Source organism: Populus trichocarpa, chromosome 8 (genome assembly GCF_000002775.5).
Source record: "Populus trichocarpa isolate Nisqually-1 chromosome 8, P.trichocarpa_v4.1, whole genome shotgun sequence".
Classification (NCBI taxonomy): domain Eukaryota; kingdom Viridiplantae; phylum Streptophyta; class Magnoliopsida; order Malpighiales; family Salicaceae; genus Populus; species Populus trichocarpa.
The window spans coordinates 7,124,780-7,152,610 of NC_037292.2; the positions used below are offsets into that span (position 1 = coordinate 7,124,780).

The 27,831-nt window shown below is 37.7% G+C and overlaps 2 protein-coding genes across 3 annotated transcripts; one reads left to right on the forward strand and one right to left on the reverse strand.

Moving 5' to 3' along the window:
* The first annotated feature begins 16,549 nt into the window (after positions 1-16,549).
* On the forward strand, positions 16,550-19,759 carry LOC7483908 (phosphatidylinositol 4-kinase gamma 7). 2 transcript variants are annotated; one of them, XM_024606691.2, is made up of 2 exons: positions 16,550-16,966; positions 17,190-19,759. In XM_024606691.2, exon 2 carries the CDS (start codon positions 17,490-17,492, stop codon positions 19,416-19,418), a length of 1,929 nt encoding a protein of 642 aa, XP_024462459.1. In that variant the 5' UTR covers positions 16,550-16,966; positions 17,190-17,489; the 3' UTR covers positions 19,419-19,759. The 2 variants fall into 2 exon arrangements, with proteins under 2 accessions (XP_024462459.1, XP_002311415.3); XM_002311379.4 differs by having other exon boundaries at positions 16,550-16,877.
* Positions 19,760-24,763: 5,004 nt separating this feature from the next.
* LOC18101485 (uncharacterized) lies at positions 24,764-27,353 on the reverse strand. Its single transcript, XM_006379658.3, has 5 exons — positions 26,861-27,353; positions 25,823-25,880; positions 25,650-25,733; positions 25,318-25,459; positions 24,764-25,218 (listed from the first exon to the last, which is right to left on the reverse strand). Exons 1-5 carry the CDS (start codon positions 27,258-27,260, stop codon positions 24,940-24,942), a joined length of 963 nt encoding a protein of 320 aa, XP_006379720.1. The 5' UTR covers positions 27,261-27,353; the 3' UTR covers positions 24,764-24,939.
* Between the last annotated feature and the right edge of the window lie 478 nt (positions 27,354-27,831).

Here is a 27,831-nt window from a genome sequence, read left to right on the forward strand (position 1 = left end):
CCATGCTCGGTCCGGAATGATTTTTCAAGCCTTACACCAAGGCTTACAACACCCCCTCAAACGAATATTTCCAAGTGTGACAGTCATTGAGTATTTCAATGTGATCACAAGCTCACCACTCTTCCAAGAGTCTACTCATCCAGGAGTTGCGCCTGCCCTCTGTTCCACCCTAGGAACCACGCCTTACTTCTCCGTGAGTCTCTCGCTCTTAGTCGTAAGAGTCCAGGTAGCTCTCCACCTTTAACCATGGGGGCAGCCCATTAAAGGTTGATCCATATCTGTCTTCATACTCTGAGTATTACAATGCCATTACCGAGCTCACCACCTTGACAAGAGTTAACTCGTTCTCGGAACCTGCGCATGCCCTTCTGCTTCTTCATAGCAGCCGCGTCTTAATGCTCCACAAGTCACACACTTATTGTCCAAGGCAAATGTCTTCTAGCTCATTGATCTTTAGCATGGGGGCAATATCTATGAAAGTCAATCATGCATTTGTCTTCATACTCATCATAGCCATTTCATTGGCTATACACCTGTCCACTCATATCTAGCCATTACATTGGCTCTGGGGCGTTCTGAACTGGGCTCAAATCGTGGCCCACACACCTTCTCCTTAGGTGTCTCCGCTCGTCACCATACGGCGGTCTGAACTGGGGCTTCTATCACGACCCTCACACCTTCTCTAAGGTGTCTTCGCCCGTTGTCATGGGGCGGTCTGATCCGGGCTCCTATCATGGCCCTCACACACCTTCTATCTAAGGTGTCTTCGCCCGTTGTCATGGGGCGGTCGCATCCTCTTTCAGCTGAGATGCTTCAAAGTGGCTCCAAAATTTTCTACCACCATGTGCACTATGGGAGATCACTGCCACTGATTACATAGAAAGAGAAACTTGCGGTATACTCCTCGCAATCCTCCACCTCGATTTCTATGTTTGGAGCTTCTACGCCTTTCTGCTTGACAGCTCCACCTACACCAACTCTCTTTGGTGTCATCGCCTTTCATCATAGGCGGTCGCCTTTTATCACAGGCGTTTGCACCCCCTCAATTAGGTGCTTCTGCAACAGCTCTCTTTCCATCCTTGCATGCATTGGAAAGGTCTTCGCCTGTTGTCTTCATTAAGAGCATAAGAGACTTCCTGTTGTACAAACTTTAACAGTCTCTGCTCTGAGCTTCATCTGGGAACACTTCTTCTCCTTGCACCTGTTGTCTCATTACAGCACCTCGTTGGATCCTACGGGTACTCATGCACAATCTCCTTGTGCCCTCGTGCAATTTCTGTTCTCCAGATTTTTCCCCTATTCCTTGCTTATGTTTGACAGCAGCTCATCCTGTCACCACATCTATCCAAGTCAAAATAGGGTGCCAATCTTTATCCCTTGCCGTATTTCTCTACCATTATCAGGGTCTTCATCAATTCTCCCCTCGAGAAATCACAGTCACCGAATCTAACTTCTTTGGAGAAATCACCATTTCATCAGATCCTTGATCATACGGAACCCAACTGTTCCCTTGTGCCGTCGTCTTGCTAGTCTTCCACCGTTTCATTACAAACTGCTATATATACGAAAATAGTACCGTATGGATAATCCTTCCACTAAGCAAGTTCCCAGGAAAGATTGGAGGGGTCACACTGGTCCCGCTTAAAACCCAATCTCCTAGCCAGAACTTCTTAGGCCATATCTATCCATCGTACTGTCTTTCCGTATATACAACCATTTGCTAGCTTTGTTGCGGCTTTCCTTTACAAGTGATCTGGAATATACTAGTTTAATACATGATTTCTCAACATCTGGCGAGACTACCAGTTCTTAGATTCGTTAAGATTGGTCTTCATCAATTTCCACTCTTCACCTCAAATTGTCCACTTGATCGGGTGTCCAGAGTGTCCCAATTTTGCCTTCCCTCAAGGCAGTTAAATTTCTCCCCACTTAGCAGTTCAGCACATGTAATTGGGTAAACATGTGCACCTTCTTCTTCTTCTCTTCAACGACCACCATAATGACCTTCAGATGCCTCCTGATCGGGCAATCTCTTTTGTTAATTAACCACCGCCATTTTTGGTCTCAAATCTCAACGATCGGACCGTATCATTGCATCCGGAACGATCAAATTAGCTGGAAACAAGTCTGAAATCGTCCAAATCGCACTTCAGACGGCTACGATTTGATCAAAACAATCCTGGCCTGATGAGCGGCCCAGATTTAATCTCAGATCCGGTTGTACGTAGACTCTGCTGCACAGAATCATTTCCCTCGGCTCGCGGCTCGGCTCCAACACGGCTCGGCTCAACTCGGCTCGCGGCTGATGATGTGGCAGGTGGGTCCCACTTTGCTGACGTGTCTGCTGACTGGTCGATGACGTGTCTAATGACCTGGCATGCCTACTGTGTACGCTGACATCACAATTACATCATGCTGATGTCATCCCTGGCATGCCTACTGTGCATGCTGACATCACAATTATGCCATGCTGACGTCATTCATATCCGGGTCAGCCATGTGGGTCGGGTCAACTGGTATTCGGGTCGGGTCAGCCCATCCGGGCGAAGAAGACGCGTGTCACGCGTGGGGCGCGTGGGCAGACGCCCTGCCGGAGAGTGATGGAGAGTGCGGCCATGTCCGACGTCCGATTTTGACGCCGTTTTCACCAGTGGCTTCGTCTCGGCCTCCTCTACACAGTGGTATGGTCAAAACACCATTTTGAGAACTTTCATTTTTGAGCAAAAATCAAACACCCCTTTAAACCATGTGCTCTTATACCAATTGTTGGGGAATCCGACCGGTGATGTTCTGATATTTGCTCAATGGAGGCTAAAGGACACTGACACAATATTTAACGTGGTTCGGCAAATCCGCCTACATCCACGGGAGAGGTCCATTTTATTAGATATAGAGATACATGGAAGAAGATTACATCTGCTTCAATGGCAGCAAGGCTGCTGCCATTGCAGCTCTCTCTTTTCTCTCTATTCTCACGTTCTCTCTCTCAGCCTTCTCTTCACTCTCACTTTGCTCTCAAATAATTGCCTCTTTTATAGGCATTTTATGGTGAGACAAGATCCACAAAATGAGGCACTAATTATGCTCCACTATCTACCAAGTGGGAGTGGGGTATTTGCCACAATAATGGCAATTTCCTAACAATCACCCCCTTTGCCATTTGTGGCAATTGTCCTCTTGCTTCTTCAGCACAAGCTTGCATTCTGCAGCTCTTCCAAGCTTACCATTCTGAGAGCGTCTTCAACACAACATTCCCCTTCGAGCGTATCAACCATGCTCGGTCCGGAATGATTTTTCAAGCCTTACACCAAGGCTTACAACACCCCCTCAAACGAATATTTCCAAGTGTGACAGTCATTGAGTATTTCAATGTGATCACAAGCTCACCACTCTTCCAAGAGTCTACTCATCCAGGAGTTGCGCCTGCCCTCTGTTCCACCCTAGGAACCACGCCTTACTTCTCCGTGAGTCTCTCGCTCTTAGTCGTAAGAGTCCAGGTAGCTCTCCACCTTTAACCATGGGGGCAGCCCATTAAAGGTTGATCCATATCTGTCTTCATACTCTGAGTATTACAATGCCATTACCGAGCTCACCACCTTGACAAGAGTTAACTCGTTCTCGGAACCTGCGCATGCCCTTCTGCTTCTTCATAGCAGCCGCGTCTTAATGCTCCACAAGTCACACACTTATTGTCCAAGGCAAATGTCTTCTAGCTCATTGATCTTTAGCATGGGGGCAATATCTATGAAAGTCAATCATGCATTTGTCTTCATACTCATCATAGCCATTTCATTGGCTATACACCTGTCCACTCATATCTAGCCATTACATTGGCTCTGGGGCGTTCTGAACTGGGCTCAAATCGTGGCCCACACACCTTCTCCTTAGGTGTCTCCGCTCGTCACCATACGGCGGTCTGAACTGGGGCTTCTATCACGACCCTCACACCTTCTCTAAGGTGTCTTCGCCCGTTGTCATGGGGCGGTCTGATCCGGGCTCCTATCATGGCCCTCACACACCTTCTATCTAAGGTGTCTTCGCCCGTTGTCATGGGGCGGTCGCATCCTCTTTCAGCTGAGATGCTTCAAAGTGGCTCCAAAATTTTCTACCACCATGTGCACTATGGGAGATCACTGCCACTGATTACATAGAAAGAGAAACTTGCGGTATACTCCTCGCAATCCTCCACCTCGATTTCTATGTTTGGAGCTTCTACGCCTTTCTGCTTGACAGCTCCACCTACACCAACTCTCTTTGGTGTCATCGCCTTTCATCATAGGCGGTCGCCTTTTATCACAGGCGTTTGCACCCCCTCAATTAGGTGCTTCTGCAACAGCTCTCTTTCCATCCTTGCATGCATTGGAAAGGTCTTCGCCTGTTGTCTTCATTAAGAGCATAAGAGACTTCCTGTTGTACAAACTTTAACAGTCTCTGCTCTGAGCTTCATCTGGGAACACTTCTTCTCCTTGCACCTGTTGTCTCATTACAGCACCTCGTTGGATCCTACGGGTACTCATGCACAATCTTCTTGTGCCCTCGTGCAATTTCTGTTCTCCAGATTTTTCCCCTATTCCTTGCTTATGTTTGACAGCAGCTCATCCTGTCACCACATCTATCCAAGTCAAAATAGGGTGCCAATCTTTATCCCTTGCCGTATTTCTCTACCATTATCAGGGTCTTCATCAATTCTCCCCTCGAGAAATCACAGTCACCGAATCTAACTTCTTTGGAGAAATCACCATTTCATCAGATCCTTGATCATACGGAACCCAACTGTTCCCTTGTGCCGTCGTCTTGCTAGTCTTCCACCGTTTCATTACAAACTGCTATATATACGAAAATAGTACCGTATGGATAATCCTTCCACTAAGCAAGTTCCCAGGAAAGATTGGAGGGGTCACACTGGTCCCGCTTAAAACCCAATCTCCTAGCCAGAACTTCTTAGGCCATATCTATCCATCGTACTGTCTTTCCGTATATACAACCATTTGCTAGCTTTGTTGCGGCTTTCCTTTACAAGTGATCTGGAATATACTAGTTTAATACATGATTTCTCAACATCTGGCGAGACTACCAGTTCTTAGATTCGTTAAGATTGGTCTTCATCAATTTCCACTCTTCACCTCAAATTGTCCACTTGATCGGGTGTCCAGAGTGTCCCAATTTTGCCTTCCCTCAAGGCAGTTAAATTTCTCCCCACTTAGCAGTTCAGCACATGTAATTGGGTAAACATGTGCACCTTCTTCTTCTTCTCTTCAACGACCACCATAATGACCTTCAGATGCCTCCTGATCGGGCAATCTCTTTTGTTAATTAACCACCGCCATTTTTGGTCTCAAATCTCAACGATCGGACCGTATCATTGCATCCGGAACGATCAAATTAGCTGGAAACAAGTCTGAAATCGTCCAAATCGCACTTCAGACGGCTACGATTTGATCAAAACAATCCTGGCCTGATGAGCGGCCCAGATTTAATCTCAGATCCGGTTGTACGTAGACTCTGCTGCACAGAATCATTTCCCTCGGCTCGCGGCTCGGCTCCAACACGGCTCGGCTCAACTCGGCTCGCGGCTGATGATGTGGCAGGTGGGTCCCACTTTGCTGACGTGTCTGCTGACTGGTCGATGACGTGTCTAATGACCTGGCATGCCTACTGTGTACGCTGACATCATAATTACATCATGCTGATGTCATCCCTGGCATGCCTACTGTGCATGCTGACATCACAATTATGCCATGCTGACGTCATTCATATCCGGGTCAGCCATGTGGGTCGGGTCAACTGGTATTCGGGTCGGGTCAGCCCATCCGGGCGAAGAAGACGCGTGTCACGCGTGGGGCGCGTGGGCAGACGCCCTGCCGGAGAGTGATGGAGAGTGCGGCCATGTCCGACGTCCGATTTTGACGCCGTTTTCACCAGTGGCTTCGTCTCGGCCTCCTCTACACAGTGGTATGGTCAAAACACCATTTTGAGAACTTTCATTTTTGAGCAAAAATCAAACACCCCTTTAAACCATGTGCTCTTATACCAATTGTTGGGGAATCCGACCGGTGATGTTCTGATATTTGCTCAATGGAGGCTAAAGGACACTGACACAATATTTAACGTGGTTCGGCAAATCCGCCTACATCCACGGGAGAGGTCCATTTTATTAGATATAGAGATACATGGAAGAAGATTACATCTGCTGCAATGGCAGCAAGGCTGCTGCCATTGCAGCTCTCTCTTTTCTCTCTATTCTCATGTTCTCTCTCTCAGCCTTCTCTTCACTCTCACTTTGCTCTCAAATAATTGCCTCTTTTATAGGCATTTTATGGTGAGACAAGATCCATAAAATGAGGCACTAATTATGCTCCACTATCTACCAAGTGGGAGTGGGGTATTTGCCACAATAATGGCAATTTCCTAACAAAGCTAAATTAACCTCACTTTATGGGCGGAAGAGAAATGCTTTGCTGCAGCAACCATGGTTGTTTCCGGCCCGGCTGGCGATGCTGCTCTTGCTTTCTCTGTATTCTTACTTGCACTAGATGCAGTACCGGTGCACGAGGCAAACAAGGTTTTGATCGACGAGTACCAACTCTTCGCCGTATCCTTGCCCATTTTTCTTATTTGCTAAAAAAGTATATGGAGAGTGTTTAAGTCTCTGCACAGTGAAGGAACCTTTAGCTACTGAGATGTATTAACTCAAATTTCTTAATTATTAACGCTTCTCCTCTGGTGGGTTCAGTCCTATACACTTGTGTGTTTATATAAGCTCTAATTTCTTGCTGAATAAGGTAGATCGTAGCTGTTGGTTTCCGGGATCCTTCGCCTATTGGAAACTTTTGACCAAAAGAAATGAAAACTAGAAGGAGAGGGAGATTTATTATAACCGTGTTTACAAAATATTCTTGTTTTTTTTAATTAATATAAATTTTTTTTAATTTTATTCTTTTAACTTTAAGGACTAGTTGATCCAATATTCTTCAACATTAACAATATAACAAAATTAAAATTAAAATAAAATAAAAAATAAAAAATTCTAAATACCTTTATTTTATTGACATTGATTCCTCTACTTTTTAAACAAATCGATCCACTTACTTTGTCATTTATAAGAAACGAGTCCCTTCAAATTTTAACAGACCATTTAACATTAATTACTCCAAGGGTCAAGCATGTCAATTTACAACTTTTATTCTATATATTTGTCAGCCAAAACAGAGTAATATATCAATTAATATGTTAATAGTTTACATAGGAAATTGTGAAGAATGAATATGTATTTTAGTTTTACGGAAATGAAATCCACAAAGAACTTGTATCATTAAAAAAATTATAATAATTATAGTCAAAATCAAGCTCTTAATTATCAAATTACATAAGTTTTGCAAGATATAAATCTAAAACAATGAAAATGTTAAGGTACAGATTACCAGAATACATAATTTTATATTTTTTTCAAACTCGTAAAATCGGTCTGATTTTACTGATTTTATCAAATTTGACCGATTTTATAAATTTTCAAATTTTAATCTAATTTAACATATTAAATCATGTTAACTCGTAAAATCATAAAATTTTAATAATCAACTCTTTTTTTTTCTTTACAACATTGACTCCAACCCGCATAATCAGTCTGTTTTATGATTAATCTAACTGGTTAATTTATTTGACCTGATCCAAGATTTTCTACGGGTGTGTTTTCAGTCGATGCGTTAGCATGAAGTTAAAGGCAAAGAATTCCTGCAATGTTTTTTAACACGTGCCTCGACTAATAATATATATTTTTTTATTTCCAATGGATTATTAAAATGTATTTTAAAGTGAACAAACTTGGATGTTTATCGAATAAACATGTTTGAATTTAATAATTTTTTATTTTTTTATTGACCTGTTTTAAAGATTTTGTAGACTTATGGTGTGGTCAGAATAAAATACAAATAAAGAAGGTAGCCTCAAATCTTGTTGGGAAAGGGCTATGATCGATCAATATGGGCTGTAGAGTTGGTGTTAGGCCGGAGATGATAACAATTTGGGCTGCTCGAGAGAAAGTGGGCTTGCTTGAATAGCCTTTGCTTGAATGGAATGGAACCCTACTATCCAGCGGGATTTGCACGAACTGTTAGCAGATTCAGCCTTTGTGATATGCCTAGGCCCATCTGCAAATTTGTCAGCGTCTTTGTTCATTTCAAACCCTGAGAGGCTTGCTAAGAGAGAGAAATGATTGGAGTAGCAGCAGCAGCTCACAAACACAGGCATTCACGTTCGAAGCCCCTTCTTAAAGCAATTATCCATGGCTATCACCATCCATTTTAGATGGTAGAAACTAAAAAGTAACAAATCCTAAGAAGAAAAGGTGTATATATTGCATCATCAAATTAAGGACTCCATCATTGACGTACTGCAGTGCAGTTTCGAACACACAGTATTACACCTTGGATCCAGACACGACAAGCATTGGACGTGACGAGGGGGCCTGGTCCCATTCCTAGGTTCAAAGTTCAAAACGACAGGCATGAATAAATTCACAGGACACAGCTCCCTTGCAATCACCGCAAAGTCACAGTATCCACAGGTTTTTTTTTTTTTTCTTGGTTGAGAATGTATCCATTCATAGTGCCCTCCCATAGCGAAGACTACGCGCACACTTTTTTCAAGGATTTTTGGAGTGTTTTTGTTAACTTGATTGTTAATTTTTCTTTGTTCTTATCGCCTAGCAGTAAGGAGCAAAAAAAAGTATTTGCTAAGACTGAAAAACCTATCTAAAAAAAATATTTCAAGTTAAAAATTAAAAGCTATAAAACGAAGCATTGAACGTTTTGAAATCTAGTGCAGATCATAAAATCAATTAATGGTGCATTTTACCAAATAATATATATATATTATAAAATATCAATAATCAGAATTGATATAATTAATTATGAATTAAAACCCGAGGAACACCTCAAAGGTAGAAAACAAGAAGCGCAAGTGGAACCAAAAAAATCCATGTGCGAGGGAGGTCGCGGCCCACAGGATGTGTAATTCGTACATAAACTGACATATTCTTATCTACCCATTCAAATCATCAAAAAGGAAAGTTCTCATTGTTTGATCCGTACAGCTAGACATCGTGCAACCAATCCAAATCTGTTTCACGATGACGTGGGAGGATGCTATTCACTGGATTTTATAAAAAAAAATTTAATTTTTTTTAATTTTGAGTATCTGGGTGCCTTGTATCTGGCCAAGCAATCCCTGCATTAGTCTGTTGATGCTCCTCCCAATTTGCACTCTAAAGACAAGAATCAATTACACTTTGCATCTGCATGTTGTTCTGAGATTTTGTTAATAATTGCGTGTTTTTTTCTTTTTTTTAAAAAAAAAGGGGGATTACCTCTTTCTTTTCTAGCACTTTTCCATTCCCAGTTCATCCACCCTGCTGCTAATTCTCTGAAACTAATGTCTTTAAATTTACAAATAAATTAGAGTACTGCTAAATATCAAAACGCAAGTTCATGTAGATGACACGCACACAGATCATTAGATTTCTTTCTGAATGATGTGTATTTTATCCATCCAAAACAAGGAAGATATTTTTGATCTAATTAACAGATACCTGAACCTCAATTAATTCAACATGCATGATATACATGTCTTCGAATATTCAAGTTAATTCGTGATATATATAGATTTTCTTTAACGATAGAGAATTTTTTATTTCAACTTACATGGTAATTAAAGCTAAATTTGATTATTATTTTAATAATATATTTTTTATGGCAGTCTAGTATATTTAATGAATAATATTTTAAGTGCTAGTTCAAACTTTAAGGATTCCAAATTAAAAAAAACAAATATTCTTGACCACTCAACTTGTCTCTCCGGGTTCCATGACATAAATCACTGAACTACGTACACACGAACAAGAGATAATTTGAGGTCAACAAGCAGGAATTATGTGCGCAATAAAATCTTCCTCTCGATCTCTCCACAGAAGCATCGAAGACCGGTTGTGCTCGCAGCTGATTCGGATCTCGTGCACGTAGTGTAATCGGCCGAAAGATCCAAGAATTCTCACATAAAATAAGTCACACAGTTTTCAATTTGTTTAAACAAAACCCGGGCACGTAGCACCAGGATTTTATTACGTATATGGCTAGCCAGCTGCCTGTTGAAAAGTTACAGCAAAGAAATCCTGACAGGGAATACGTCGCAAGATAATGCCGACCGGCCTGATCATGAATTTAACTCGCCGTTACGTGCATTAATTGTGCATGGGATATAGTCGACTGGCCTATTATTCTGTTTTTAGTTGGAACTTTGAAATCAATATTTAAAAAACTATATTTTTAAACACATCAAGTTAAAATAGGATATGCATTTTAAATAACAAAAATATCATTAAAAATTCTAAGGTATTTTATTTTTCAAACTAGATTCAATGTAATTATTTTCTAGAAAAAAATCTAAATTAATCGTTCATATATGCTAGATTGGGTACCACAAACAGTTACTTCTCGCGACTTCCTTTTAAATTTATAACCTTATGGTTGCATGTGTGCTTACCACACCGGCTCGGCCATCCAAGTTCTTGTGTGTGTGTGTGTGGGGGGGGGGGGCGGTTGCGACATTAATTGATTGCACTCTTTATCTGTTATCAAACTGTTGGACTCATCTCTGAGGATCTTTTATATCTCGACCGCCCTGCACGTCCTTTGAGCCATGAAAGGCCGCTTTGGATGTAACGGCCTATAACTTGTTTAATGCCCTATGTAATTATTTGTTTATTTAAACGGCACTGCACCCCTGTGGATGTTCTAAATTATATTCTTTTCTGTGCATCGTGGTGAATAAAATAATACCATTAAGGCTTGATAGTGTCTTGTTTGTTTGGTGTCCGTTTCTTGATCTTTAATCACGATCATCCTTGTCCCTGGTCGATCTAACCCTGGCAACCGATCTTGATCACCGCCCAGAAATGTTAATTCCATTTTAATTTTTTATATGTTTTCGAGTAATTTTCCATTATTATTAACTTTCACTTGAAGATAGATGAAAGAGTGGTTGGATTGAAATGATTTGAAAGGTTTATGATCAAGGGTAGGGGTGGAAAAAAAAAACAGAAAAACCAATTAAACCAAACCAAACCGATTCGAACCGGTTTGAACCGGTTTTTTCCCCAAAATAACTGAACCAAACCGAATCAAAACCGGTCGGTTTGAACCGGTTTCGGTTCGGTTTGAGTTTCTTTTTTTATAAAAAAAAAAAAATGGTTTCAAAATATTAAAATAGTAAAACTTGAAGATAGATGAAAGAGTTCCTAGAAATATAAATATGGAAGGGGGAACCAAACCAAACAGTTGAAAACCACAGCATTATAATTATTTATAGGCTCCTTTCGGCGATAATGAGTGACTAACTGGTGAAAAAATATATTGATAGTTGCTACGTACGCTTATTTTTTTAAAATAAAAATTATCTGACTTACAACAAAGTTAAAGTCAATAGATTAATACTTAAAATAAAACAAATCATATGAAAGATAGGTGAACTAGTTTAAATGCTATGTATAAAAGATATTTTAAAAATAACAATGAGTATTCATCGGTCGAGTTCCATGTATTTATACAAATTATATTCTACCTGTTACTTATCTAGTAAAAAATATTATATTAAATATTTATAATTTATTTATTGTATGTGGAGTATACTTATTGTTCCACTATTATTTATTACTAAAAAAAACTATGTGCGTGTATATAGATTGGGTTGGATGGGCTAGACAAGTTGTCCGAGCCACTTGCCACACGTGGTGATAATGATAATCCACGTGGGCTCCTCCTCTGGGAACGTGTATGCCTGGGATACATCACTGATAATGTGATGATAGTGGCGTTGTTAAAAAATAATTCTCATTCCCTGTCAGTAAAATTGAAAAGTCTCAACCATCTAGGTGATGGTTAATGGTAAGAGTATAGAATTAAAAGATTTGTGTTTTTTGTGATTTTATGTTTGAGCTCTGTGGTTGCTTATATGATGGCCACTGGAGGCTTACATGGTCGTTAACTTCAGGGCCCGTGGGATTAGTCGAAGTGTGCGCAAGCTGACCCGAACACCCACGTTAAACTAAAAAAAAATAAAAATTGAAAAGTCTCGTTCTTGAGTGTTCCTATTAGATATTTTTAAAATATATAAAAATAAAAAAAATTAAATAAAAATATCTTTATTATTTTTTATATGACGTTGAGTTTTATTTGTTTTAAATGAACCTGTAAAATAATTAATAAAACATCACTAGTTAACATCATAAATTGCTTGCTAGTTATTTCTATTCATTTATTATTATTATTATTATTTAAATTTAATGAGCATATTTAGATGTAAAAAAAAAGAATATGAGAGCAATTTAATTAGTGAGTGTTTATAATACAGTGAAAATATTAAAAATGCTAAGGATTTTAGATCCATTTTTTTAGATAAATCAATGATTAAATTCAATTCTTCGTTGATATAAATGGTTGGAATGAACAGGCTCACGCTCTGGTGAAATTAAAGCTTTAACCGCACCAGTTTCCTGAATACTCTGAGACGGACTCTCCATCCTTACTTTTCTTACCCTACTGGCTACTGGTATCTCAGCGAATCCCCGACTCAAACAAAGTCGGACAAGCATTTTAGCCATTTTCCATGACAGATTATCCATAGTACTCTCAGGACTCAACAGCATGCAGTGATAATTTTGATAATATAATACCAAAGGCATCGACGAAGTTGATATTCAGAATCAATTGTGTTTTGTAGAAGAGAGAACATGAAAGGAAAAACACTTATCATCAAGCTATAATCAATCATATCAACCTCTGCAAAACAAGGCCTGGAACTTGAATGGTTCAAATCTAGGCAGAGTAGAAGAAAGCAAGGGGATTAATCAGACAGCACATTTCTAATCTAACAGAAAATATCCATTCTTTTACAGAAACAAAAAGGATACATCAGAGTAGAATACTCTTGGTATGTCTTCAACAAGTGTTATTTTAGAACACTATTTGCACAGAAATATCGCAAGGCCAATCCATCACGGAGACAATAGTTCTTTCTACATGAGATATATACCAATCGAACGTTTGGGAATGCGGCAATATAATTTCATCATATAATCTTTATTCATACAAGCAGCAGGCAATTTCATCATTCTTCTGTTACCAGTTTACTGTCACTGTTTTTTCAAGTTGGCAATGTTTAGGGCCTGCTTATTCGTGGAGCTTAAAAAAAGAGCCCTCGATTATTATTATTATTATTATTTATTTTTAAATGATTGTATGAATAGACTGAACACATACAATATAATACACTACGTCTTTTACACAATCACGCAGTCACGTAGATCCCTACCAAATCCATGCCTGATAGCTGAGGGCACCTCTGCTTGGATTCACGATATCCCATTACAAGAGTAAACAAAGTCAAAGTCTTTGACGAAGTCATCATCGTATAGTAGTGACTCGAAGACACGTTACGATGTCTGATAGGTTGGATTGGAAAGCTACAAATCTTGAGCAATAAAGATAGGGCAAGTGTGTCGGGGAGCCATCGAATTCATCGCGTTTTTCTGGGCAGGACAAAATTGAGGAGGGCATGCAGACTAGCTACCACCTCACAGCTTGAAAGTGACATATTGCGTTTGAATCGTCGGATCATCTAGATACGGCCAGCAAGACCCCCAAGAAGATGTCATGACCGTTTGGATCCAACACCATTCCGGGAATTTGACCTAAGCGAAAGGGCCATTGCGCATCTTTTCCTTTTCCTTTTCCTTTTCCTTTTCCTTTTAGGCACGCCTGGCCAGTGGCCACCATATGGCTCTCTGCATTGTACCTCAAATGTGTAACATACTAATGTAGGGTCCTCAGAATTAATGAAACAATGCGATGAATCAAAAAAACTTTATTGGTAGCTAAGTTAGTTTTGCTCTAGATTTTATTCTTTAGAGTTCACCGTATCAAATCCTATAAATTTTAAAGTTGCTGAAGATTTATAGGATCGCTAACTTCAAGACCCGTAGGATTAATTGAGGTACGCACAAGCTAAATCGAACACCCGGTTAATAAAAACAAATTATCTGGCTTTTACAAAGTAATATATACTGGAGATATAGAAATACTATAAAATTAATCAATATAGGCGTGATATTTTTTTTTGACTGTATAGTTTTGACAAAGTTTGCCATAGTTGATGTATGTTATTCTCTCCTCATAATTCGTGATTTTGATTTATTTTAAGAATTCAACCAATTATGCCAAAATAAAAATTCAAACTAGTTTCGAAATTCAATCATTTATAATTACTCGGCAGTCAAATTTTTTTTTCTTCTAAACGTTTACACTGTATTATTTTCACCTTAGCAAATATTTGACCAAGTATACCATGTTGATGCAAAACAAGACAAAACTAGTGAATTTTAATGTTAATTTGACCGTAAATGATATTCCCGGAAAACCCATCTGGCAGGTGCTTTTTAAGAATTCAAATATACAAAAGGTAACAAGTCTCCTTGTGCCACGATTTGTAAAAGCACACGTCATGTGTAGTGGTGCCTATATATAAATTTTATTTTTAGATGATAGGAAATGGAAAAGATAAAGGCCAGTTTCCATAAAAAGTAACTAGATTATTCGTACTGGTTACGTTGCGGTTTAAATCTATTTTTTTTAATTAAAAAAAATATTTAGATGATGTTAATGTATTTTTTAATTTAAAAAAATTAATTATAGATATACAGTATGATATGAAATTCATGAGAAAATAATAATTAAATCCACGAGACTAATATGCAACCCAACATAAAAAATAAAAAACATGGTTCTTGGAATAATCTAATATTAAGTGTTGAAATTAAAAGAAAAACTATGAAAAAATATGTTGTTGAACGGTGAAATTAAAAAAAATAAACACAAAAGAAAAGGCACAAAACACTATATCGATGAATAATGTTTTTTGAATGTGACTATAGTTATTTAGCCATACTCTTTAGTTAAAACTGAGAGTTGAATTATAAGTTCGGGATAACTCTATACAAAACAAATAAAATATTTTACAATTCTCGATTTTCAATCAACCAAGTATTAAAGAATAAAAAAAAATCAACTAGAAAAAGTGGCAAAAAAATAACCTGATTTAACCTTTTAAACCCGCGATCTAGGTCATGAGATTGGAATAGATCCATATAAACTAAATCGAAAAAAAAAAACTACAAAGCTTCGCTCCCAACAAATCTAATATTGAAGGTTAAAATAAAAAAAATAAAAAAAAATAAATGAGAATGATATATAACATATTATAAAGAAAATAAAAAAATAATACAAAGCATAGTTCTAAAAACAACTCGATGCTAAAAGATAAAATTAAAAAAAAACTAAAAAAATAGGTTGTTGAAAGTTTAAATTGAAATAAAAAAAACCAAGTAGAAAAAAGAAAGAAAGTGCATAACCCTATTTCAATAAATGGTAATTTGTGGGTGTGTCTATAGTGATTTAGCTGCACTCTCTAGCTAAACCTGCGATTTAAATAATAAAATCAGAATAATCTCATAGAAAGCAGATCGAGAAAAATTATGAAACTCAATGTTCAACTAATCAAATGTTTAAAGATAAAATTAAAAAAATTTAATTAGAAAAGTTAGCAAAAAACACAACAACAACAACAATTCAAGTCAATTCGGGTTAACCTATTAAACTCATGATTTCGGCTGTAAGATCACGATGAATTCATAGAAACCAAACTAGGAAAAACTTACAAAGCTAACAATTACAAAAGCCATGCTTCTAGTAGATTTAATATTAAATGTTGAAATCAATAAAAAAAAAATTAAATTCAGGAAATTGATATATAACTCAATAGAAAGAACATCGAAAAAATACAAAACAATTTTTTTTTAAATTTAATATTAAATAATATAATTGAAAAATAAACAAATAAATAAAATTAGATTATTTTATATTGAATTTTTTTAAAAATTAAAAAACCAAAGAAAAAAAACTTAAAATACTATTTCAATAAATAATATTTTATAAATATGATTCCAGTAACACTTTTCGGTGTTTTTTTAATTAATAATTAAAAGGACAATTAAATTACAAACTTTATCCATCAAGTTAAATCAATCAATATTTTTGTACCGTGACTTGATACACCACAGCACCACACCAAACCCAAACATCAAAATCCAATCGAAACCCTTCAAGGCAAGGACTTTACCGTCCATCAAAAAACCACTGCGCATTAAACGACAAATGGTATAATTTCAGTCATAAAATAAATTAAAAATAATAATAAAAAACTGTGACCGTGAGCAGCGTTGATATTAGTAAAAACTGTCTCCTCCCTCCTCCCTCCTCAGTCCTCCCTCCTCCCATTCGCTGACAAATAACCTGCTAAGACGGTGACCTAGCCACTTCACCACCCAATCTCTTATCTCCACGTCGCCATCCTAATCCAACGGTTCATATCCAGGAAGTGAGAGGGTAAAGATTTAACCAGGGTTAGTTTTTAACCCACGTACATAGTTTAAGAACCTTCTTTGAAGCGCAGAGAGAGAGAGAGAGAGAGAGACAGCGAGAGAGATTTCCTTTTTCTATTTGTTTGATAATAAGAGGAAGGATTTTTGGTTTTTAGGGTTGGCCTTTAAAGGAGTATAAGCAGTAGAGAAATAGAAACTGAGTCAACTCGGGCGATTCTTTGTTCCTTGTTAAACCTCTGTAATTCTCTTGACTGATCGGTTTTTTTGACCCACCCACCACCCTTTGAAGCTAGCTAGCTACCTCACTTCCTCTTGAAATTAAATCAAACGGCTCTGATTCTGTCCCAAAGATTCTTCGTGGGGTGCTGGTTACTTCAGATCTTGCAATCTGGTGAGTGCTTAATGTCGGTTTGGTTCTCAATTGGGACCTAACGTTGCTGTTTCATCCTTAGTTTCTTTTCTGTTCCTCTTGTTTTTAAGGTCAGTTTTGTTATTTTGTTACTTTTCTTAATTGTAATTGTAATGAGAAAATATAAATAGATTTTTGTAGTCAGGTAATCTTTATTATTGTTTTTTTCGTAAAATAGTATTAGATCCATTAATCTTAGTGAAATTAAGTGACTTTTCTGCTATTTGATCTGTGATTTAATAGTTTTAAAGAGTTTGTTTTATTGATGGCCTCTTGTTTCTGCTTGTTTTTCAGATTACTGGGGGTTTTCAATAGGAATGGCTTCCTTAATGTAGTTGCATTGAGTGGGACTCTTTTTTTTATTGGTCTTGCTTCTTTTTTAATTTTTTCATTACGGATTTTTGAGTGGTGATGTGGAGTTTTGGTTTGGAGTTTGCGAATTGATGATTGAGAGTGAACTAGTGTATTATTTGCTACCAAATCGATTGCGTTTGGCTTTGGAGTTTGGGGCTTTTCTAAGAGGGAAGAAGCTATCTTCCTTCGTTGCCTCCACTCTCACCAGCCACGTAGATTTGGAGGATTCTGTTCCTTTTCATGTCTCCTAAATTGGACAGCCCAGTTCAAACACAGATGGCACTGGCAGTCTTTAAGAGCCCACTTGGCGGGGAATACCACGGAAGCCAAAGAATGGAAGGGAAACAACCTGCTGTGAGGAGACGGGTTTTTGTGCAAACTGAGACTGGTTGTGTCTTGGGGATGGACTTGGATCGCAGTGACAATGCTCATACAGTGAAAAGAAGGCTGCAGATTGCACTTAATGTTCCAACCGAAGAGAGTTCCTTGACTTTTGGGGATATGGTGCTGAAGAATGACCTTAGTGCTGTTCGTAATGATTCACCTCTTCTCTTAACACGGAACTTTCTTCATAGAAGCTCATCCACGCCCTGTCTTTCACCGACTGGAAGAGACACCCAACAGAGAGACCAAAGTAGTCCTATTGAGATATTGGGACACTCAAATAGCTTTGCTAAGGTGAGACAATCGGTCAAGGAAAGCATCAAGGCAATTAAGAATGGTGTTGATCCACTTCCAGTTCATAGCGGCCTCGGAGGTGCATACTACTTTAGAAACAGCAGAGGTCAGAGTGTTGCCATTGTGAAGCCAACTGATGAAGAACCTTTTGCGCCAAACAATCCAAAAGGTTTTGTTGGCAAAGCTCTCGGGCAACCAGGTCTGAAACGGTCTGTGCGTGTTGGGGAGACAGGGTTCAGGGAAGTGGCAGCATTCCTTCTTGACCATGACCACTTTGCTAATGTGCCCCCTACTGCACTTGTGAAGATCACTCACTCAATCTTCAATGTCAATGATGGGGTGAATGGCAATAAGCCACACAAGAAGAAGCAGGTCAGCAAGATTGCATCTTTCCAGCAGTTCATTCCACATGATTTTGACGCCAGTGATCATGGGACTTCAAGTTTCCCAGTTACTGCTGTGCATCGAATCGGGATTTTAGACATTAGAATTCTTAACACAGACAGGCATGGTGGAAACCTTTTGGTGAGGAAGCTTGACGGTGTCGGGAGATTTGGGCAAGTAGAGCTGATTCCAATTGATCACGGGCTTTGCTTGCCAGAAACATTGGAGGATCCGTACTTCGAGTGGATTCATTGGCCTCAGGCTTCGATTCCGTTCTCAGATGACGAACTTGAGTATATTGAAAAACTTGAACCAGGCAAAGATTGTGATATGCTGCGGATGGAGCTCCCAACGATCAGAGATGCTTGTCTACGGGTCCTGGTTCTCTGCACAATTTTTCTCAAGGAAGCTGCCTCCTCTGGTCTCTGTCTTGCTGAAATTGGTGAGATGATGAGCAGGGAGTTCCGTGCTGGGGAGGAGGAACCCAGTGAGCTTGAGGCTGTGTGCATTGAGGCAAGGAGGTTAATAGCTGAGAGGGAGGTGTTTTCTCCCCGGGGTTATTTGGGAGATGATCAGGATTTCCAATTTGATTTAGACTGTGATGAAACACATTATGACTTCACCCCAAAGCTAACAGCAGATGACTACCTGACTAGGTCACCATTCCAATTTGGAATTGGATCTGGGAGTGGTCGCTTCCTGCTTTCCAAATTGGAGGAAAGCATTGAGGAAGAGGAAAGTGAAGGGGAGGAAGAGCAGGAGTGTTTTACTGCCCTGCGCACTCCTGAAAAATTCCCAACCATTTCAAAACTTTCCATGTCACTGAAGAGTAGTACCACATTAGGTGACAAGAACCAGAAGTTCTCAGGAACAAAACCAGAAACTGGCTATCTTAGTAATAGATCATCTGGTCACAGGAGCGCTAACGAGCAGCTCCCTGCGAGTATGAGTTTTGTGGAGCTGGCAGATATGACCGAGGAGGAATGGACCCTGTTTATGGAGAAATTTCAGGAACTGCTGTACCCAGCATTTGCCAAACGCAAATCTGTTACCTTTGGTCAGAGGCAGAGACAGAGACAGAGGCTTGGTACTTCATGCCAGTTTTGAGATATGTGATACCGGTATGAAGATAAAGAATAAGACTAGGTTTGTGGGAGTGAACGGTTGTTAGCGTAGGTTCAGTTAATGGGTTCTATCTTGGATCAACTGTAGGACGTACTGCTGTAAATATTCTTGGCATCAGCTAAGGAGGAGTTCATCAGCTAGCTGATTAGGAAATGGTCGTATTTCTTCTTTCACGTTTTTGTTTTCATTTTTTTTCTACCTTAACTCGAGGATTTGTTTGATAAATAATCTGTAGAATGAAAACCCTAAAGAATGTTATGTAAATAGTGACCGCTTGGCTTTCTTGATCTTGCTTTCAATCAATCCTTTATCCATTTCTTAAATCATTCGTTTCCAAGCTTGAATCTCGGTCGAACTAGTTGGAATTGGAATGGTTTGCATGGTCTGTCTCCAAAAATACTGTAGAGTTCTGAGAATGTTGCAGACAGATTACAAGTCTTTTTTCACATCAATGGCATGAACTGGTGTTTGTGAATTGTCAATTAAGTTTGTAATAATGTTGTTTTGTAGAAAAAACCTAATCTGTTTTGCCTACCTGATGAAGATAAGGAGGAGAAGGGTGGTGCATGCGTGTCCCAACTCCCTCCAATTTATCATTTCTATTCATTAATTTATAACTGCTTTTCTTGCTCACTAGATTGGCAGAGGCCATGCTAATAGCAAGACAAGCGACTTCTTTGGTACCAAGACAACAGAAGTCAGTGCCCGTTTTTGTATGCTGGAAAATGTCATGGACCCTGTGATTGAATTTCATTTGTCTACTGTTATGGAGTTAACACGCAATGGCCGGATTGAATTCAATCATGCGCATGCGTTACCGTCTATTCGAAGTGATCTTGTATATTTTCTTACGTTTTTCCCTTGTTACAACAACACCTGGTGCTGTCATTCATAGATTATAAATTGGTAGTCAATTATTTTCAAGCCGTCTGGCTTTGTGGGATATTAATTGTTATTATTGCCTTCGTTACTTTTTAATTTCATTTGGAAAAGGACACGACTCCTCGCTATGCCATGGTTGTTCGAAATCAACTATTCAGGAACAGGAAGAGGGATTCCGAAAGAAATTTTGTCCATTCTGACATAGAAAGCAAGTAAAGATACGAGCAACCAACGAAGGAACAATGTTGGGGTCCCATTTTAACTTATGGACATGATCAAACACTAAAAATTGGCCTTTCAAGTTGCTGGTAGGGTCAGGTTACTGAAACTGTCTGCTTTCTCGTTTTTTCCAGCCTCTCCAAATCTGCGAACTGAAGAATTTCTGTGTTTGGTTTCAACTGTTCGGGGTTTTGCTAAGTTTAAGTAGAGGATTTTAAATTTTGTTCCTGATAAGAGGCAATTTCTTTCTTATTTATTTAACTAAATTAGAGGCATTTGAAAGCTTATCAAGACTTGTAACCTAAAAAACATGCAACATAACTAAGGTGCTCACTCATGTACACTGCAAAACATTCCTAAATAAGATTACTTAATGCTGATGATTCAGCTGATATTATTCTAAAAATTTTTAGGCACTCAAGTCAGACTTCAGTGGATCTTGAATTCAGATCACCAGCTATGCGACGTGGGGTATGTTTCTCCTTGTAAAAACACTATTTTAGTATTTTCTAGTTTTTGTCTACCTAAAAGTAAGTTTTTTTGTAAGGGTTAGATCTATATAAACCTATAAGGTCCTGCCATTACCACCAGTGTTATTTAACTTCAGTTTTTTTTTTTTTAATTCTATTTTATCTGGTCATGGCTACTTTTAAGATTCAACTCTTTACACTCACACTTGATATCCCCAAGACTACATACTTGACCTTTTCACTAAATTGTGACTCCAATAGCTTACTTTTCTAACTATCGAGAAGAATTCAACACCTTTAAAGTCGAAACTTGAATTGTACATGCTTTAATGGAATCAGTTAGGGTAGCAATCGATATGGTGGGTCTTAATAGTCGTTGTCATGGGTACCAAATCAAAGCTATCTATAGTAGGATAGGCATTGAAATTTGGTGAAGGTCTCATCTAACAGTCAGACAAAGCTTCTGAACCATAGTTCTTTCAGTTTGCTTAATTTGACTACAAGTAACAGAAGGATTTATTAAGAAGCTAACGAATAATGGGCTATGGACAGTGACCACCGTGGCAGCCTAATCTGATCGGATTCTCTTTGTTTTGTTTTTATATTTCCACTTGTCCCCGGAGCAGGGGTACAGTCTTGTGCTTTTCAAGTGGATTGAAGTTCAAGCGAAAATGATGAGTCAATATAAAGGAGCAAAGACAGGTAAATAAAAGTGGGCCTATACGGATTTGTCTGCCTGTCTTGTCTAGCTACCTGAATCCTTTGTGACATTGTGAAGCAAAATCATCGTTAAGTTAAGCGAAGATCTGATTATTTATGTCATAAAAAAGACATCCGACCATGTGATCGAAAAGTTTCCTAGTTTGTTTACTGCTACGTCTCTTCTTGAAAAGAATTATTTGCCTTGGTCTATGAACTTAATCATACTAAAGTGCTTTAGTTCGGTGTGATGTGTTGAGACCTGACCTACCCTTTTATGATTGCCAAGTAAATGAGAGGAAAGCTACAGCACATGCAGGTAGATGATGAGGGAAAAGAACATAAACACTTGACCTCAAGAAACTTGGCCACGTCTTAAACATTAATTGGATTGAGAAAAGCAGCAAATTCTATCGAGGAAAGCAAGCAAAATAAAGAATCAAAGTACAATAAATATTAGGAATCCATGCATGTGAACCTCAGCATGAAAATGAGTGACTAAAGAAAGAGTCTGGATTCTGAAGATGAACAGTGAGAATAATAAACATCAAGTCATGGTGAGTGTGAAATCCTCCACTCTTGCCAAGGTCGTGCAGGCTATCTCATGATGAGTCTCACAGCACCTGTACTCTGTCCACATTGTTATAAGTAGTAGCCTGTAAGCCTTGTGACACCTATATAGCAATAAAAGTTGACCTTATGTGAAAGCCCCCTCTTAGGCTTGAATGTGAAATTAATTAATTCGAATTCATGATTATTTTGGTTGTGAAAACTTTAAAAAATTATCTAATCTCAATAATTTAAACTATTTCTAATAATATCCACCATCTAGATAAATTCCCAGCTCCTGAAGTGAAGAAATATATTAAATGCACCGGGGTTTTTCATGTTAGTCTCTGTCCATGAGGTCTTGATGTTAAATGCTCTTCTGCAAATCCATGACTGATAAAAATGTAACTGTAAGCATGTAAAATCACGAATGAAAGCGATCGGTGCAGAATTTTGGAGAGGAAGTCTTTCAATGTATTAACAGTAATTGAAGAGAACCATAACAATGGGAATATGAGGAGGTTTGGATTAAATTAAGAATCTGATTGATCAAGATCAAGGAGAATTAACTCAGTATCGTATAATGTAAAATGGCTCAAAAAGAACGGCTGAAAGGGCCGCGCGCGCACACATATATTCTTCTATCCTTAATCTCTCAGGATTTAGTTGGAATAATAATATTTGCATAAAGGAGATAAGAGTTGAGGATATGGTATTATAATCCAACGTCTTCATCAACCACGAATGGAATTTGTGTTAGGCAAGCAGGCACCGGGACTTTTTGTTCTTTGCCAGATACTCTAGCACTACTACTGCAATAGCAGGATATTTCTCTGTAATTTCAAGCAAAATTACATGCACTTCCGTTCACACCTGGCAGTTTTGCGAGTAAATGAAACATGCTGCAAGATTTACCCTTCACCGATAATTTTCTGTGAAGAAATTAAACATGTCTTTCAAGCTTTCAAGCTTTCAATCTTCACAATTCTATGCTTAAACTCTTAAATTCTCTTATATCTTGAATTCAACTCCCCTCCACTTGGTAATACCAGAAACATAATTTTTAGTTTTAAAGGTGCTTTTCGAATTAAACCTCTTATTAACTTTCCAGGACTTAAACTCAAATTAAAAAAAAAATATACATACATAAAGCTACACTTTTTTTTTTCTTAAGAAAATCACCGAATTTAGGCACTATTTTGTCCATGTGCTTCCTCTTGATTTCTCTAAACATTTACAAAAACTATCTACCCTTTTATTTAAAATGACACCACAACCGTGTGCACCTGTAAAACTACCCTTGTCTAATTTTTTTTTTAATTAACGTGAATTTTCAGGCCAGTTTGCGTGTATCTCAACTAATCTCACGGGCCCTGAAATTAACGATCATATAAGTTTCCAGTGATCCTAAAATTTATAAAACTCAAACTAATAACCTTTAAAAAATAAACACAAAATTTAATTAGTTAAGTTACACCTCTCGTGGCTATTCTTATTAAATTTTAGTCCAGCTCGAGAAGTACAATGGGCGTAGTTCACCATTGTACTGTTTTGGGATCCATAGAAGATCCTTACTCGTTGTAGTCTTGTAGATTATTAAGCCACTGGCCCACTGCCCTATAAGTAATGGGCTTTCTTGGGTGTCAAAAGTTGTGGGCCGGTGAAGGCTTTTTAAGATACAAAACAATCGTATTGCTCAAAAGGTTAAGGGCCGGCCTGTGTTGTTTACTATGGTCTTTAAACATTTGAAACCGTAGAAAGAACAAGCAAACATATAGATGATTTTAGTGTTTGATTTAGATATCACTTGATCATTACTAGCGATGTGCCGCACGTTCAGATTAATTTTTATTTTAATATAAAAAAATATTTAAATGTTTTTAATAAAAAAAACTATACAAGAATTGACCTGATATGGTATGTTGATTTAATATATTTAAAGATAATCTGACGATCAATAAAAATATAGTTTAACCTAAAATTATCAAGACAACATTTTTTTTTAAATATTAAAACCTTGATAACACTATAAAAATAAAATAATAAAAATTTATTAAACTCAATTATCAATAAACTCAATGTTGAATGATGAAATTGAAAATAAAATTTAACTAAAAAAATAAGTCGAGTCAACTCAAATTAACCTGTCAAACACGAATCATGAGATCGAGATAATCTCATAAAAATAAAATTAAAATAAATTATAAAACTCAATTCTCAATTAACCCAATGTTAAAAAGTGAAATTAAAAACAAAACACAAAAACCGTCCAATTTAACTTATCAAATTTAAATCATGAAACTAAATAACCTCATAAAATATAAACAAAAACAAATTATAAAATTTAATTTCCTATCACCATGTAACTATCTCGCCAGCATTGTTTATTCATTTTGATACATTGTTGTAATCGCCGTGGTGACCAAATCGTTATTGCGACAACCAGAGTTGTCCCATCTAACATTTCGTTGTTAATGTGGAACTTGCAGTCCGAGTCCACTGACAAAATGATTTTAAGTATTTTAGTCTTATTCATCCATGAAAGTCACCGGCAAATAACAAAACAAATAACTTGTCAATGTCCAAAACAAAGGTATACGATCAAGAGCTATGCTAGCAGAGAAGGCCATTAATAAATAATCTGAGAGCTTAATGTTCAAGGACAAGTGGAATTGCTATGAACATTAGATATGCCTCCGTGGTCTTTCTGCAAGGCTTACGCATTCACCATACCTATAACAATCTACAAGATGATCAATTGTCAGCCCTGCTGCTTGCATGAATGAGTACACTATCACTGGTCCGACGAATCGAAATCCACGCTTCAGTAGATCCTTGCTAATGGCTTCTGCTTTCGGAGACCTTAGTTGAACATTTCTCGGATACTTATATCTGTTGATTGTTGGTTTGAAATTTACATTACCCCACATGTAGTTACTAAAAGATCCAAACTCCCTTGCAATCTGTATTTCAAGTCAGAAAACCAGAATCTTAAGCTAGCAACTCACTGGCATGCCAATGAAGCCTTTAATACTGCACGAACATTAGTTTTTTAGACTTGCCTTCAGTAAGCATCTGGCATTGTCTACTATGCACCTCACCCTGCTCTCAGCCAACATGATCGCCTTATTGGAGGCTATCTCCATGATTTCTTTCTCTCCCTTTTTCGCAACAATATTTGGATTGAATCCGTCAAAAGCTTCTCTGTGTTTTAACAAAACAACAAGCTTTTAGGTACATATATATGTATCAAAACAAATGAAATGATCAGAAGGCTATATATACAATTAGAAACCATATAAGAAGCAGTAATTAACTAGGATGGTCCAAAAAAAAAAACTTTTGTTTTCTGATAAATAGACGATGAGGGTGGCGGGTGGCCCTTCGACCTTACCTGAACAGTTCCTTTCTTTTCAAGATCTCTGTCCAATTATAGTCCATCAACATACCAGACAACGCAAGCAGCTCGAACAATTGTCTGTTCATTAAATTAATCACCACTTGAACTAATTAAAATGGCATAATACTCAATGATTAGGCCGGTAGAGTTCTAGATTAATCTCTTACATATCGTCGTATACCGGAACTCCCCAGAATTCATCATGAAATGCTACATAAACTTTATCTGCACAAAACTCAGAATCAATGCCTATATACATACATACATAGCATTAAAACTTGTTCTCTCTTAATTATCTATTTTAGTACTATACGCTCTAAATGGATATATAAGAATAATATATAGTAGGACGTATGCATATGGGAACCTGTTGTAGAATAGCAATCATTGGCATACGTACATTCATTATTGATACATGCATATATAATCTAAGATGATGCACAGTTTGGTAGAGAAATGTCATGGTTTTGATTAATTTTACGCAAGGATTGGACCGACAGAATAGAGTTATTAAAAGTCTCCAAAAATAGGATCATTTTTAGACTTGCATGAAGGTTGGTATTCTTATAAACCCATGTTGTTACTCTCAACCACTACATATGGACAGAGACGCTTCACGAGCTTCTTCTAGTTTGTCCTTGATTTATTTAAAGGCAAACCTTGAAAATGCCCCCCTATTATAAAAGTAGTCTCAATTTTGCTCTCAGCAATTTTTTTATATCAATTTCCAGAAATTCTCAATCAATCTGCCCATGAATATTTGATTTTTGACTCCATCCCAATTTTACTTTTTTTTTCTTTTGGCTAAATAATTCCAATAGAGGGGCACGAATTGAGAAACCAAAAATGTCTAGGGACAGAATTGATACAAAAATTTGTTTGAGGGTAATTTCAATACTAAACAAATAGCGGGGGGGCATTTTTGAGGTTTGCCCTTTCTTGAAATCGCTTTCAGGTGGATCAGATTTTACATCAGACCCGCTACTGCAGCATTGTCATTTGTCAAAGTTTTTGAAAAATGATGCCTCGTGCTATGCACAAAAAATTAACTACTACCGAACGCATATCTTTAGTTTTTGGAAAAATAAGAATTGTTTATCTCGGTTAAATTAGCCAATCTGTTCTTTGTCAGAATATTTTTACATGTATGACAAAATAAGACAATGATTTCGTAAACTTTAATTTAACGGTATATTATACTATACCACTGTTCTTTGTAATCCAGTTGCACCTCTTCAACTCCCCATCATTAGACCCCTGATCTTGCTTTTGCTGTTGCTGCTGCCGCTGCTGCCGTGTTTGGAAGTTTCTAGCCACTGGGACTTCTCTTCTTTCCGATGGTGAAATTAGGCGAAGCGCCAAGGATATCTTCTGTTCCAATGGAGTCGCTGAACAATCTGTAAGAGAAGAATCATTTGAGTTCTGTGACAAAGATAATGACACAGATGATAGGGATAGTGATGAAGAGCTTCTGTGTAGCCCAATTGGATAAACTCTCTTAAGGTGTTTAGTGAAGAGCCCTTGACTACTTAGTGGCTTCTCTTTTTCTTTGATGAAAATGCTGTTCTTCTCCAGAATCTGTTTTCTTACATTTGCTTTAGACATGCCTGGAGAAGATGAGAAAGTTGCCTTCTTAAATTGGGGTAGATATAGAAGGTTGGGTTGAGTTATCTATAGAAGGTGTGGAGTTATAAAAAACGGGGAGCTTTATAGGTGAAGTGCCTAAGTTGGTGAAATGTGATTACTCTATGCTTATTGGAATTTAAGTAAAATAAACTGGCTTTGGTACATGATGAGTTACAGGATCTAAGATATTTAATAATAAAAGTAATGTATTGAATAATTAGTTGATTTTTTAGTTTAAATGTTTTTTTAATAGTCAAAATATTTTGGCAAATGGTAGCAGGTGATGTCTAATATGATATTATTTTGGACCTCATGTTTTACTTTGAATTCAGGATATTAAATCCGGATCTAAAAAGTATTTTTGTTGGGTTTATTTTGAAAGAAATTTTTGAATGTATTTTAAGGGTTTTTTTAAATTCATTTTGTTTATATATATCCATCTTTGCAATATTTAATCTCAAGAAGGTGCTTGTGAATTTCTTGACGTAATTGATAAAATAGGAAATAAAAGTTGCGATGCTTTGGAGTCGTAGCCAATCTAATAGATTAC

Coding starts and splice junctions, on each gene's coding strand:
- LOC18101485 (XM_006379658.3), bottom strand. CDS start 27,260: ATGTCTAAAGCAAATGTAAGAAAACAGATTCTGGAGAAGAACAGCATT. Junction 25,881..26,860: donor CTGGATTACAAAGAACAGTG/GTATAGTATAAT, acceptor AGTTTTGTGCAG/ATAAAGTTTATGTAGCATTT. Junction 25,460..25,649: donor AAAAGAAAGGAACTGTTCAG/GTAAGGTCGAAG, acceptor GTTAAAACACAG/AGAAGCTTTTGACGGATTCA.
- LOC7483908 (XM_024606691.2), top strand. CDS start 17,490: ATGTCTCCTAAATTGGACAGCCCAGTTCAAACACAGATGGCACTGGCA.